The following is a 15956-nucleotide window of genomic DNA, read 5'->3' as shown; positions in this document are numbered from 1 at the left end:
TCCTATACTAGTCACTCCCATCCTCTGCAGAGGATTTGTTCTCTGCTCTTATACCTGGGGACGCTGAGCCTGCTTCTCTTTCCCCTTCTGCCCAGGTGTCTACCCTGCTTCCCTGGGTCTGGTGACATAGGGACTTTATGGGTTGAGGAGATGTGAAGAATAATTGCTTTGGCAACGTGCTCTCTCCATCTCTCCCAAGGATCCACAATATTGCTTGTCTTTCCAAAACCAGTACTGCTGCACCTATTTTTAATGTGGATTCACACTACTGATGTGGATTCACACTACTGATGTGGATTCATGCTGCTGCTATCTTATATGAACAAGCACAGAGCTGTCCTCCCTGTAGATAAAACCACATGGTGTGAACTGACATCAAGTTAGTTTTGTTTAAAAGTTTACAAAGTGAAAGCAGCATGGAGATGACTCTTTTGAAGAGGATCAGTTAAGTGTTGAAGAAATTGTGGGCAAGTTGTTTTACTCAGCTCAGGTTGCTTTCAGACACAAAGCTAGCTCTGTTGTAGACAGAGTTCCCCTTGTGTACCAGTGTGGAGGTGACTGGAAATTGAATCTGAAAATGTACCTGGCTCCTTGTTGGATATTGAAAATGTAAATAGAAGGAAAGATAAGCACAGTGGAAAATGCGGAGTTTCTTTTTTCATTACTGCCATCTCCAATAATTACTTAGGGAATGTCTTGTGTTTTGTTTTAAATTATGCATATTGTAACTGCAGGGGACTTGTTTTCCAAAAAGGGAAAATGTAAAACATTCAGGATTGCAAAGCTCTGCCGTCAGAGTTTTTCTCGGAAACATTATCGGTCATACAAAGAAAATACGCATGTAGAAATTTTCCTTTTTGTATCGTAGCAGCTCCATTGATCTTTCAGTCAGAGGCTGTAGCTGGCAGTGAAAGGAAGAAAGGGAGAGCAAGCAGTGGAGGAGGCTGTGCTCGGGGAAGGCATGGTCCTGGAGCCCACGCCAGCACAGGCGTGTGCTGCCGTGCAGCTCGGCTTGGACTCGGCCAGGACTAGCTGGAGTTTGGTGACCCATCTGCCGGTTTTCCCAGTGGTAGAAAAATCTTTTTTCCACCCAGGAAGGAGGGAGCAATCTGGGAATGTGAGCCCTGATGCCTTTTTGAAGTCTTTTTCCTGCTACAACACAAGCCCCTGACACAGCTTGATCTGGCTGGTGAGAGGCCCTTTTACATGCAATTTGAATTAAAGAAACAAACAGAGAAACCATTTTTCTGAAGCTGGCAGTATGTTTAAGAAAGGGTTAAACTTCCTTCAATATCTGAGTCATGTTGCTGCTTTTCTTGCTGATATTTATTATTTGGACAGAGATAGGTAAAACAATCCCTAAGGAAATGTGGAAGTGGGTTTTTATCTCAGACACGAAGGACTCAGAGGGTCAGAACTATTTTATTCACGTGAATCTCACTCTTCAATGGACACAGCAGCTGCTGCACAAATTCATACAGGCAAGCTGATAAAGGATGAAAGTAATTTTAGCTGAAATAAAATGTGAGAGTACTAGAGCGAAAGACTCACAAGGATGAGGGGTTAATCATTGCAGGACTGAACTGAGGTTCCAAAATGGAAAAATTGCTTTTCTGTTTGATTTTGAGAGGTCTGCAGCTTTCAAAATTCTGGTCACAGGAGGATGTCCCTCAGTAGATGGTTCTCATTAGAGTTTGTTGAAAACTTCTTTGAGAAAACTGTTTTTCATTGACAAATTTCATTTAATCAAAATAGATCTGGGTTCAAGTCTCTGCTGTGTCTGATTCAGTGTCCTGGTATGAAGAACTCTGAAGCTTTACCCTGGATCCGTTATGCGTTAATGAACCTGAGTATTACCAATGATCAGGAAATAGTTATTCTGTCACAGGGAAGTTTAAGGATGGGAAAGTTTTCCAGTTTAAACCGATAATCAAAATTCTAAAAATGTGTGGAATTAACACACTTAAAGAAAAAAATATTATTTGGGTGAATCAAATCTTTGTTTCAATCATTTTGCAACATATTTTAGTTTTGACCTTTTCATTCCAATTAACTTGGATTGCAAAACAGACATTTTCAAGTTAAATGGAGCCATTGCATTCCATGTTGTCAAACAGGAGATATTGGTAATTCTGAAACTCTTTTCCACACGTTTTTCAGAACACAGTTGTTTTCTGAAAAGTGTGCTTTCTTAGAACCACTCTCACTTCTGACAAATATGCCTTTCCAAAAATGGAATAATGGACCAACTCCAGTCCAGAGAGGATGGCATTCTTGCTGGTTAGCTCTCAGAAAACAAAATCTTAAAAATGCTGCTAACTTCTGACTAAATATATTGTGTTACTTGTTGACTTGTGGTTACTTGGTAACATCAAGCCACCAGATCTGAGCAACTTAACTGATAACTGCTTTAGAAATAACTTTGGAGGAGCTGCAGGATACAGCTCATGGAAATGGATGTAGTAAATCTACATCTACCTGGTACAGCTGCTGATGCTGTACCAGCAGCTGCAGAACTGCTGGCAGAACTGAAGGATTTCATTTTCCACAACAGTACTTATAAGAGAGAGACAAGACCTTTGGGTGTTAATAAATGAAATATGAAGTGATATTCAACATATATTTAAAGCTAGTTGTAGAGCCTCTATATGTGATAGGACTGTTTACACAGGGGAGTTAGCTCATCTGCTTTCAAAGATATCTTTCATTTTGTAGATCTACAGTACAATGATACAATTTGCTATAGATGGCTGATTATGAGGCTGTTTCCCACACTTCTCAATGCTCAAGACATGTGGAATCATATTTGTTTTCTTAGTAAAGATGATCATGATCAGCACTTTTATCAATGTGTGTGCCCACCTACTGCATAAAGGTCCACTTTGTAGTTCCAAGAACTGACAGAATGCTTTAGTGAGATAAGGAAATATAACCATTCCTCTAGGGGTGGTTGACAGGGAAAAAAAAAACAATTACCTCAGGGAGCCTTCTGAAAATTCTTGATTTCTTTCGCATTTCCCCTCTCAAAGACACGGGATACAAAATTGCATCGTTCAGGGTCCCTTGATAAGTACCAGTTTCCCTCTCCCAAACACCCAGTTTAGCTATTTAGATCAAAGATACATTAATTGGCAGAGAAGAACTTAAGGGGAGGAAAAATACATTTGAATAGGCTAGGAATTAATGCGTCGGATAACATTCCTAAAGGATCCCTTACAGTGCTCTTATCCCCTGCCGTGCCCTTGTCTGATAAGTGGCTAAGGGATTCTAGACTTTTTTTTCCTCCTTCGTTGTTGGCCACTCACAGTTGCCCATAGTTGCTGGAGTGCAATACACAAACAAGGTCTATCTTTTACCCCCCAAAATCAGGTGCTTCGGGGGCTCTGTGCCAGCGGGAGTAACTGTCACCTTGGTGCTAGGGAGGCTTTTCATTACAGCCCGTCTCAGGAGGCTGCTGTGGCTGCGACACAAGCTGTGTGGCTCTTCTTGCTGCCCAGCTACTGCGTCCTTATTTCCTTACCTGTGGTCCCTGCCTCAATGCTCCCTAAATGTCAGCTCAGCTCTGCTCAACACCACGTTAGCATTATGTTGTCCTGTTGTAGAGAGGATCCAAGCTGTACAGGAGATAGAGCTCTTATCCTGCAAGCTTGTCTTGCATGGGCTGAAGACCTTCTTCTCATTTTAACTCATTTTGAGCTCCGTTACTTACTGACATTAGCTATACTTCTGATTAGAATGACACTTTACCTCAAGCTTGTCTGATGAACTCACTTGAGGTATAACAAAATAACTGAAATACTTCATTACTGACACCCACATGACATTGGACCATCCAGTCATTTTTTTAATATAGATTTCTTAAGCCCTATGTGAATGGTTGCCTACTCTGCAGAGCCTGGAGTTGTTAGCATCTTTGAATCTTTCTTCTGTGTGTTGCCCCTCAAGTGTCGCTAGTAAGCCCTCAGGTCATTAGGACTTCAAGTCTAGGACTCAGTAAAAAAGATTATGTGGGTTTTTTCACACAATTCAGACAATTCATAGATGTAATATTTGAGTCCTTCAAGCTGCTTTCTAAAAGCTGTACTAGACTTTGGAACAAATAGTAGTTCATTAGTTCATTTATATTAGCTCAATTCTAATGTTTTAAAAAGGCTATCAGCTATCATCCAAATCAGTTTTGCATCTTGATCCAGTATCTGAAGCCTTGTTAAGTAACATCCCATCTGCTAACCTATATCTCTAGAGTCATTTAAGCAGCTAATGTGAATGAATCAAATCATTCCATCTGTACTGTATCAATATTTGGGAAGCTTTTTGTTACTTACAAATTTGTTCTTTAAAACAAAGAATCTCTTTTTTTTCCAGAGAGTGCACCACATTGTCTGATAATCCACTTCCCCTAATGTTCTTAATCCTACAACCCTCTCGCAAAAGTAATAATTGCTGATAGAAAGGATAATTTAGGCTACGCATTTAATGTACTGGTAAGTCAGTGCTCAACGAGACATGAGGAGGAGAAACCATTGTTATACAGGCAGCCTTTCCATAGACATTGGTATCCTGAGAGTTGTAAGTACAGAAACCCCTCTCAGAAGAGATTTTATTTGTCTGCTTACTCTCACATTGCAGCTCTTGCCACATTATTATGGGTACTGTGTCAGACAACCAATGCTGTGTGTACTGCTTTTTACTTTGTAGATCTAGGCACATCTAAATCATTGTACAGGGGCTAGAAAACATACATTTTCATTTCCATAGGCAAGAGCGAGGCAGCATATAGATTGCATGGCCCAGAAAGATCTTCCTTTAGTTGAGTCAATTTTTGCTACTTGCTTTTGAGAATAAATTTTAAATTATATGTATGGCTTACCCACATTATAACATGCTTTTGCCCACTATGATAAAACTAATTTTCTTAAGTCTGTTGATTCATATGGATACCCAGATAGGCACAAACGAAATCCTTCCTGAAGCACCTTGCATTCATTTACAACTTCAGTCTTTTTCCACCAGAATCTTAATCAATAGACACTAATCAAAAAAGCAGTACCTCAACTATACATTGAAAAACAGCTTAGAGTCATTCATAAATGTTTCTCTAACAAGAAGGTGGATTTATGTCTTCAATACTTATCAGGAAGAATTTTTAATAGAAAAAGAAAGCTTCTATAAAAAGATGATAAATAATGCTAAAATTGAAAATATATTATAATATAAAACCAAAACAGTAAATCTTTTGCTTACCATTTGGGCATATCAGTAAAAGTATTTCAAAGGAAGTCAACCAAATTAATGGAAAAGCAAAAATGTTAATCCATTGTAAAACCTCTCACAGGTATTTCAGAGGAATAATAGTTGTTTATCCCCTTGCTATGCTAAGAATATTAGAAACTGTGAAGTCAAAGGCCAGTTTCCTAATCGGATGGCATTTTGAGAGCTATTTTATTTAGAGATCTTATGCAGTTTAGAACCAAAGCTGAAATAAGTCTCCGTCTTCTGGGGAAGCAAGATGGCATTCTGCTAAATGCTAGAATTTTATCATTTGAAGGGGAAAAAAAAAGCAAAAAGAAAGCAGCCAGCGAGACCTAAGAATATAAAAGCATTTGAGATCTCAGAAGGAGTTTAAATCAATGCACTGCCACAGTTACAGCACAGATGAAAGAGCCTGCTGTCTCAATTGCCAGGAAACTACTTAGAAACTCTCACTTTGATTTTTTTTTTTTTTTGGTAGTCCGTTACATTACCACTAAATGCAATATATGGGGACATCACCACTTTGATGTTTTACAGCTACAACAAATGGAAACTAATATGGTAGAACAGTCAAGCTATGTGATTTGCGTTTGTATATACAAATATATACCCATCAATCTTCTTCCTTCTAGACTGTGTATCACTGCCACCCATCTGCCTCCTTACTGTTACTTCTGTTTTCATAAAAATGACAATTATTTTACACCCATATTCTGAAGAGGGGAATATTTTGGAGAGGTGTAAGAATCAAAATTTTCTCCAAGCTATTGTCTCCTACCACAAATTCATTGTTGGCAAAGCGTTTTAATAGTGCTTTGAGACAATTTCGAATACAGTACGACTGCTGCCAGACATTGCAGCATTCTTGTTCTCACAGATCTAGTCACACCAAGAATACTTACACTTCTTGCAAAGCAACACATTATTAAACAGGCTAGATTCTCTGACCTGCTCCAGCCTTTTACAGTGAACTAGCAGTATATGAGATTAGAGACACACTACCTCTTGTTAGTTGAAAGTAGTGTAGGGAAGAACTGATACAAACGTGTCTAGATCTGCACCTCCTCTGCCACCTCTGCTGAAACCCCTGCTATTGATGGAATGGAAAGAATAGAGGTGGGGAGTGGGTTCCTTTTTTGGCACCATCTTCCCCATCATCACCTGTCCAGATGGGATTTCACCATACAATAATGAGTTTATGTAAAAACTGAAGGTCGAGGGGTAAGAGAGAGTGGACAGAGTAATGCCTGAAGTGGAATGCATTGTTTCCTCTTTCTAGTGTTACAGAAAATATTTTCTCCTCTGCAACATCCCCCAATGGGAAAATGCAAGGACAACACTGAATGGGAATTGCTTTAGTGGGTGATCTGGCTGGAAATGCCTCAGCCACCTTGTCCAGGTTCTGCATGGATGGCACAGGTCTTCCGCATAGTCTCCCAGGACATGCCAAAGTTTGGACAGGAACCACGTCCATTTTTCTAGAAGGCGAAACAAAAATAAAATGCAATGTCTGGGTATTTTTTCCATGGCTCCTAGAAACAGAGACTATGGACAAAACCTGAAAGGTCTTACACAGACAGAGCTCTCAGTAAATGGTGCAGGGGATTTGCCTCAGTAAAGATTTCAGAAATTGGCATGTCTTTGTTGTGTAATGATTCTGCTAAAAGCAAAGGTGTTTACAGTGTTTTATAACTGATGTGGTAGTACCTGTCACCAGTAATGAACTTTTTCTTCAAACTATGTAAATTAAAAGTTTCAGATTGATGTGAATGATTAATAACAATCATGTAACCTGTAAAATTCTTTTTACACAGTAATAATCTCCTGACAATTTACTTCAGTTCCTCAAGTAAGATTTGTAATGGCTCTAGATCCTTTGACAAAGTTAGACTCAGTATTTATGTTTATTTAGTAATAGAGCAGACAGGTCATTTCTTATGCAAGACATCAGCAGAGACCTTTGCATGCGTCTCCCATCATTGCATTTTGCAGAACAGTTTTACTTAGAGCCTTAGCCTGTGATTCATTTCACATCCCCATTCCCCAATGAGATTATTTGGTGTATGTTTGATTTACCAGCAGCAAAGCAGGCATTGTGTCTTTTAGTATCTCAGACATGTCTGTATAGATTAGAATTTGTAACCTACAGTTGCAACTTACACAGAACAGTTTCAGATTTCAGGATACTGAGGGCACAATATAATTGATCATACATAGCATGTTGGCCTGCTTGTCTCTTTTGGGACATAAGGGGCAATCACTGGAGTCTGGATCTGGGGGAAAGGGGAGAAGGTCAGATGTTACAAATGAAATTGTAGCAGTTCTACTGCCAAGGCAGAGCAGGACAATGCAGTAAAACCAAGCTTGTGTAAAATTATCTCCCTGTATATTAGTGCAATATGAATATTATCTTTATCAACATTATAACATATTATAACATCTATTATAACATAATGTTATAATATCAACATTATCTTTCTAAGCAGGAAAAATGGAGCACCTTTCTCTTCTAGCCCAGGTTCTAGTCCAAAGCTAGAGACAAACACAAGCAAGACAGCAGGACAGCACTTGTCAGCAGGACAGCTACCAGCTTCATTGTGATCTGGGCCTCGCTCTGTCCCATAGCTAGCTCACAGGGCCTGTCCCTCATCTTCCAAAGAAGAAAAAGCTACTTTCTACCTAAATGTTTCAGGTGAAAGCCTGGGTCAGTGAACAGTTGAATGTTAATTTACTCATAAAACAGATTCACTTGGATTATTTAGGATCAACAGATATTAAACAGGTGCCATCTCTGCCATGCAAAGTCCCAGCACTACTGCTTGCCAGAACCCGGGCTGATAAGCCACGCGAGCAACTGATCCACACTTGCTCTGTTTCTTGTACTTGTCCATAAGCGGCTTCTGTTGGCCACAGGATACTGACAGCTGGTCTGGCACAATATGACCATGTGTATGTTCTCAGTTATGACGTTACGTTTTTGTTCAGGCTTTTGCTTCAGGGCCTAAAGGGAAGCACATTTCACTATGTTAGGTTGGTAAAAGCATGATGCTGAGGAAGGGAGCTGAGTGGGCAGGGCTGATTGATTGCAGTTCAGTTTCATGCTGCTGCGCCAGTCGGTGTGCAAGGTACGGACAACAGCTGTTGCAGCAGCACCCTGCTCACCTTTATCTCCTGTTGAGGTAGTTTAATAAGACGTTAAATGAGAGGTGGTAGCAACCAAAAGGTAGTTCCATTTTAAATATGGCCATAGCTGGACTGCTCTTCCTGCTCTTCACACCCGTAAAATAAGATACCAGCAGAAGAGGGGGCTCAATGTTTAGCTTTGCAAGGGCAGGGAAGCATGCCTGTTCCCAAGCAGCAGGAATGAAGCAGGGGCATTAATGATGTGTGGAGACGGGTCGGTTCAGTTCTTCTGCGATTTTTCCGGATGCGTGAGTTTGAGTCTCACCTGGTCTATTGCCCTGCCACTTCTCTTGTGCTGAAAAGAGGGCACAGTGTCATTTAAACTGGTGATTCAGAGGCAGCCAAGTATGATGCTAAAAACCTCTCTCTGTGGTGTAGAAATTGTCATGGCTGATGGGTCAGGGTGACCTTTTATCTTGACTTTGTTCACACCTTTTAAAATGCAGCAAAGGCTTCTACATTGATTCATGGAAGATACTGTAAGCCTACAACACAAATCTCACCATCTGATATGTGCAACATAAGAAATTTCGAAGCTCAGAATGTTTTCGAATTTGCCAAAAACATGGCAAAACTATTTCTGTTGGTTTTGTATGTGTTAATGTTTGAATCTCTTGTTCTAGGAAAGGCCCATAAACATAAGCACTTGCTTTTACACAGTGAAATCAGTGAAAGGCATGTCTTTGGTTAATTATGTGTGCCATTGGGCACCACGGTCATAAGGCTCCTACGGAAGAGGAGGATCGTCTGAAACCACTTGCTAATTCTGTTTCTAAGTCTTTCCATTTCAGATAACATTTTTCTTTATTGCAGAGATTTATATTTTTCTTAAAAAATTGCATTTTGCCTTCAGTTCTGGAACCTGCTTGGCTTTCCAGGGAAGGCAAACTGTGCACTGCACATAGACTCACAGGGATCAAACGTTAGCTCTTAGTGTGATGTCAGCTTCTGCACATTTTTATATTATTGCAGTTCGTAACACTGTACCACAAGATGGAAAACAGTAAAAGCCTCTTTATTTATAAGGTTATTACAGGTATCCTCCAGTGTATCTCATGTGTATACATCCTGTCAAAATATTTCAGGATTTTGACAACAGTGCCTGAACTTGTTTCAAAAGACATGACATGGCTTTTAACTGTATTTTTTTTACAGTTTTAGTATTTTTAAGAATAGCTAATAAAAATGTTACCCATGCACTAAAAAAATAGAGAATCCCTTGGTGAACAAAAAGGTTTAAATAAGTATCAGTTGAGTTTTGCAGTTAAATAACCTGTACAGGAAATTATTATGATGTTCTCTATAATTGCTCTGGAAAAAAAAAGATCTTGAAGTCTATGGAAGGCGTAACAGACCTAATTAATGCCCACACTGTTTCTCCAGAGAAACAGATTTTGTGTAATGTAAATGCGCTGCATAGAAAAATGTTCTTGTGCTTATTTTATAGTCCACCCTTATTTTTTCCTTGTACAGCTGTAGTGTATGGTATTTTACAATGTGATGTGTACCTGTCTTCAGAATCGCAAGTTGTATTATCATTTCTGAAATGTGAAAAACAATTACGTATTTCCTGTATTTTTTAAGTGTCGATGTCAATTATGATCCAAGGTGTGTTTTCATGTCCAAGGAATGTGGATGTGTTTGTGCACGTGCACACATTCATGTTCTAAAATAGATGGCTATTTCATTGTTGTGTTCATTATGTGTGTATGTAAGTGTAGGTATTATCAGGAGCATTCTTTTTAGCTTGTAGAATAAAAGCTGAATCAAAGGCGGAAAACACTGACACATCCGGAATTTCAGAGCATTTCCAGGGACTGACAATTAATGGTACCCAGCCAACCCTGCACCTCGTCACTGATGGATGATTAGAGTTTAGCTAATGAGAAGGTGTTCAGAGAAGAGTCAGGGATTTTTTATTCACTTGTCAGTTTTGTTGGGAATCTCTGTGGGTTTAAATCTGAATTGATATCCACAAAGTGGTCCAGAAGAATCCGTGTTAATGGTCAGACTGTTCTCTGCTGCCAGTAGTTTTATGTTTACATGTTAAGCTCTGCAGGTCAGGGATCATTGCTTTATAAATTTATAAAGCTATATTGCTATCTGTGTTTCTAAAGTATCTAAAATAAAGTGGCCTGGCCTCCCAGTACCACTGAATAGCAGAAGGGGACAGTTCTGTTCTGTGCCTGGCAATGCTCACCCATACTAACAGGTCAGCTTAATGGGTGCTGTTTGCTGAGACACTTTCATTTGGAGCCAGATTCTTCTCAGGGGTATCCAGTGAAAGGACAAGAGGCAATGGGCACAAACTGGAACACAGGAAATTCCATTTAAGTATAAGAAAAAGCTGCAAGGGAGATTGAACACTGGACCAGGTTCCTTGGAGAGGTTGTGTAGTCTCTGTCTTTGGAGATATTCAAACCCCAACTGGATATGGTCTTGGGTAGCCTCCTCTAGTTGATCCTTCTCTGAGCTGGGAGGTTAGACAAAACAATCTCTAGAGATGCCTTGCAACCTCAGCAAGTCTGTGGTTCTGTGATTTGCTTGACTGGGACCTAACTGGTTATATCTCTGTGCTTCCTGAAGAGAGCAGGCTGGGGAATACCACTGTCTGTCTGCAGGCAAAGGTCTGAGCATAACTGATGGTTTGCCAGTGTGCTTGGCATGCTCAGCATCAATGCCCCAGAAGGCACACTTGGGACTGGGCTTAATTCTGAACAGCTTTCAAGTCTGGTCCAAGAGCTGCCATTAGGAAACCGAGGCATAACTAGTGTTATTGAGTCCTTTTTTTCCTGAACTGCAGTGGTGGTATCATGACATAGGATTAAGCAGCCAATTAATATCCTGAATTCTCATAGTTTTTTCCCAGTGAAGTTGCAGGAAGGGTCATCTGATAATCAGTAAGTCCAAAGAGCTTGCTAATTCCATATTCTCCTCTGCCAGGATGTTGCTGATAACTGACTTATATTTCATAGGTGTGCAGTGCAATCCAGAATCAAGATTTCACTGTTATTGATGACTACTGCACTGGACTGCAAGCTCTTCTTTACCTGAAAAGCATTGAGGAACTTGAAGACTGGAATGGACAGAGTCCTGCAACCATGCGCCATCAGAAAGGAAAACCAGTACCTAGAATTGCTGATCTGATGGGAAAGGTATGTTGTTTCATTGCCGTTCCTGTATAATGACACTACGTCTCAGCTTTGACACTACGTCTCAGCAATTCCATAATCATTGTGTGCAGTTTCTGCTACTTACCTTGGTTAACCACTGCTGCTGTCACAATTTGTGACCAAGTCTTTTTCTGTCTGAGTATTAACAAATATCTGAAGGCAGCTTAAGAAGACAAACTTGAAATGACTTGATATGGGATAGCATTTTTACTATAAATATGATCTGTCCACTTGATTCATAACATCATGTCTTCAAAAAAGTGTAGGATGTAAAATTACAAATGCAGTGGAACAAGTTCTGGAACTGCTTGTTTTAATGAAACTCAACTCGATTCAGATTGATACTAATATTGTACCAGAAGTTCCTGGGTGTTCCAGCCAGGGTGCAACATTCAGGAGACATGAAAGCCCCCTAGCATTGGACCTGGCCAGCTGAGACAGCTTGTCACAAACCAGCCATTAGTTGGAACACTAGATCAGGTAGGAGTGGCCCTTTGATCATCATACCTGAGCATCTCATGGTCTTTCATGTGTACTGACTCCGAAACTCTCTGCAAGGCAGGGAGGTTCCAGGTGAGGAACAGTGACACCAAATAATTTAATAGATTCTGCAAGATCATTTAAACCTAGAAAGTCTGTGGTGGAATAGGAATGTAAACTATGATCTCTCTGAAATCCTAACCTCTGGACGGTCTTTCCTCTCTGCTCTAGTAGTTCCCTGCTACAAAAGCATCTTTGGAGATTTTTGCCAGATGCAGTGGGTTGCAGCCACCCCAGTACTGCTCACCCCTCCACCAGGGCACTGGCTGATCAATGCTGAGAAGCAAGGAGGTGTAACTGGCTTCCTACTGATGCCCCGCTGCCTACTGCTCTAAGCAAAATACCTGCACAGCAGGGAGGCTGAGCTTTTGTTTCTGGTTACTAGAGGGGATCACTTTGAAGACTGATTTCAGTTCTACATCATGCCTATTGATTACCCTTCCAAAAATCTGATATAACACTGTTGAAAATGTTGTAAAAAGTAAAGAATTACAAAAGAATAGGATTTGGAGTGTCAAACGTCTCCAAATCTCTGCTTATCGTTGCTGATGACTGGAGTTGGATTTAGCAGGAGATTAGAGACTCCTATATTGTTGTTGTTCTCTGTGGAGCTCTGAAAATTATAACATTACCTTCCAGGAGAAAAGACAATCCTATTCCTAAACCTCTGGATAATACACTGCTTAAAAATAAAACAAGATATAAGCAGTTTCATTTTCATCTACTTATGTTAAGCAGTTAAACCAGGCTCAAAGGGTTATATCTAAACTTCCTTCCTTTAACACCTGTAGAAACATACACAGCATTTCCAATTCATGTAACAGAGATTTGTTGTAATTCTTCTTTAAAGCTGCATTCATTGTTCTGTCTTTGTATTACCTTTGTATTTTACTAAACAGACAACCATTGTCAAAGATGTTTCTCATGTCCTTTTGAATGAGAAAAAAAAAAATTATAATCCTTAGTCTTTTCTGCTTGTCACTACATCAATAATTAACTTTAAAAAGGTAATGTGAAAAGATGCTTTAAGGAAGCATTTAATAATTCAAAGGAATCTTATCTTGAAACAGGTCACATGAAAAAGAATGAAAAACAAAGCCCTATGTAATCCTGTCTGGCTGGCTCTGTTAGACATTTAAAAGGAACAAGGCATACAGAATATAACTGATTGTGTATTTGATTGCCCTTAGCACTGAATTATGTCATTGGATCATTGCTACTAAATAATAACATATAAAGTTAACCAGGCTGCATCATTGATAAGGTAGTGATATATTTTAGGCATAAGCTCCAGATGGCTGTTTGTCCAGAAATGAACATTCAAGGGAAAAGGAAGAAAAATAATACAACATGGGTAAAAGGAAGTACCATGATAAATGATCCTACTAGGGGCAGTCAAATACAAAGGCTTGATATCATTAATATTTATAATATCATAATTAGCAAGACTGTGCCTAAGCAGTGTTATTAGTGTAACTAATTATGTTATCATAAACTAAGTTTGCAGTATTATAGGAATCAGTATTCTTACCTTCATAAATTATTATCAATATTGGATTTCATGTACTTGTGCCTAGTAAATTTAGTTAAGTACTGTAGTTTCATCTAGATTCAAACAAAAATATCTAGCTTGCTTGGCAGCAAGTCATAACACACACTTCTGATTCTCTTTCTAAACTAAATTCACTAAAAAGCATGTCCTCACTCTCTATTTGGAAAAGAGAAGATACCCTGTTGATGTGATGTATATGTTCTCATCGATAAAAGTAATGTGTAGGAATGTATATGTTATACATGAAGCAAAATGTGACAGCCGAAATCCTGCAGTATGATTTTAAAAACTTATAAGGAGCTGACCAAGTTTGTCTTGGTATTGTGAGATGAAAGGCAGTTTCTTCAGTAAGACCCCATGAGAAGCTAAACAGCAAATACTGATGAATTTTTGCATTAAAAAAAAAAAGTGAAGATGCTAATTTTGATATGTTGTATTTTTGGTGCAGTAAATGTAAAAATATAAAGGAATCATCCTCCATTTTGTTACAAAATTCCTATTAATTTTCATATAGAATTACGGGGATAAGAAATTCAGGCAACTGACAATTTAATGACAAGGAACTGAGGGACAAGAATTATTTTCGACAGCGTCAAGAACCACTTGCCTTCTGATTGTATACAAATTCATTGAGCATCTCCCACTTTTGAATATATTACAGAGTTAGGACTGGTTCTATTCCCAGCTAAGTATGTTCATAATAGTATCTATTTTGATTCACAGTGCAATATTGAATTTTAATGTCTATATTTTTATATAGCAGTGCACTATTCTTTTGATAATTCATTTTCTGCCCTGGTTTCAGCATCAAACATGCTGTGTGCAGAGTGTTGCCACAGGGGAGTGACACTGTAGAGTTTTGTCATGAAATATTGTAGTATTTGATGACCAGAGTAAACTAAAAGATAAATACTTTCTTCTAAATGGTACACCTGACATCAAACTGAAGCTGTCTTGCCATGCAGTCACCAGATAAATGACAAACTGAACAGTTATCACTGTCAGTTGTTACATTTATCACAATAATTTCCTTCCTAAACAGAAAGAATACTAAAAATACTGTGCTAACTAGTGTAATATAATAAGCAGTTTAATAGCAAACATATCAACTTTTGGCTGAAAAAGAGAATCATGTTGATTAGTACCTGTTCATGCTTCTGCATTAATGAAACTAATACTTTAATCTGATAATTTATAGCCCTTAACATATGAGAACCATCATAGCACTGGAAAATATTTTGGAAACTTGAGTGCTGTTCTTATGTTTTTCACTGTTGCAGAATGTATTTTTTGGTATATAGACCCTAAATTTATCATCTTTGAGCTAGCTAGTAGATATTTTCTGATAGTCGTTTCAATAGCACTAGCTTTTTCCATTTTGCTAACACAGCAGTTGCTGCTGAGTCAATACTTGTCATTGTCCAAGATGTGACCTGGGGTACTACACTTCCTGTAATAGCAGTGAGATTCCTGCTTAGAAATGCTAACCTCAGTTGTGACTTCCAGTCACCGAGTGATACTGTTTTCCATAGCTCCACCAATTTTATTCATTCTTTCCTGTGGTTGTAGCCTTATCCATAACCACTCCAAAGCATCCTAGCACAGATGCTGCATCAGACTCACAAAGGTGGACAAAGCCAATCTTCCGGGCTTCCTTCCTCATTGCTTTTCTGATGGCTTATTTAGTTGTGTTTTTTTTTTCCTGTGGGAGGACCTGACATTTGAAGCCTTGACACAGATGACTGTCATTAATATCACCTCTGAATCACCTTTCCATTAAATGCATGGAATAAAACTTGTCAGCTTGTCTCAGCTATAATCTCAGCTTGCAAATCTCGACACTGAGATGAGAGAATGGCAAGGTAATGATGACACCACACTGCTTCTCACTAACTCCCTCGAGGAAGAAATTTTGTAAAAGCATACTTACCTCAGCATGAATTTAGGACTGAGATCAAGTGCATGATGCAATCAGGCAGACAGTTAAGATGTAGAGCATGCTCTTACAACCCAAAGTTATTAGGGAGGCTGCATAAGAGAGAGGGAGAGCACAGGTAGTATCCTTATAATCCAAAATTAACAGAATTATGTTTTAAAATAATGTTCCTGAGTTTCTCAGGAAGATACATGACCAGGAGCAATAAAGATAACTCTGTTCTCACTAGGTATCTGGATAAGGTACAGTATTCCCCAGAGGTGCAATTTGATCTCCTGTTTGTGGTCACTGTCTCACCTTGTCTGTTTATCACAGGACT

General features: G+C 39.1%; 1 protein-coding gene across 5 annotated transcripts in view; it reads left to right on the top strand.

Annotated features, from left to right (window-relative positions):
• DPYD (dihydropyrimidine dehydrogenase) overlaps window positions 1–15956 on the top strand; it is a 368218-nt gene that overhangs the window by 305194 nt on the left and 47068 nt on the right. For all 5 annotated transcript variants that reach the window (XM_072867679.1, XM_072867677.1, XM_072867676.1 and 2 more), the window contains one exon: window positions 11412–11591. In XM_072867679.1, coding sequence (XP_072723780.1) covers window positions 11412–11591 — 180 coding nt within the window. The remainder of the gene's footprint in view (window positions 1–11411; window positions 11592–15956) is intronic.

Source organism: Ciconia boyciana, chromosome 7 (assembly GCF_034638445.1).
Source record: "Ciconia boyciana chromosome 7, ASM3463844v1, whole genome shotgun sequence".
Taxonomy (NCBI): Eukaryota; Metazoa; Chordata; class Aves; order Ciconiiformes; family Ciconiidae; genus Ciconia; species Ciconia boyciana.
Note: the sequence above shows the minus strand (reverse complement) of the source record. Positions and strands in the feature narration are given on the sequence as shown.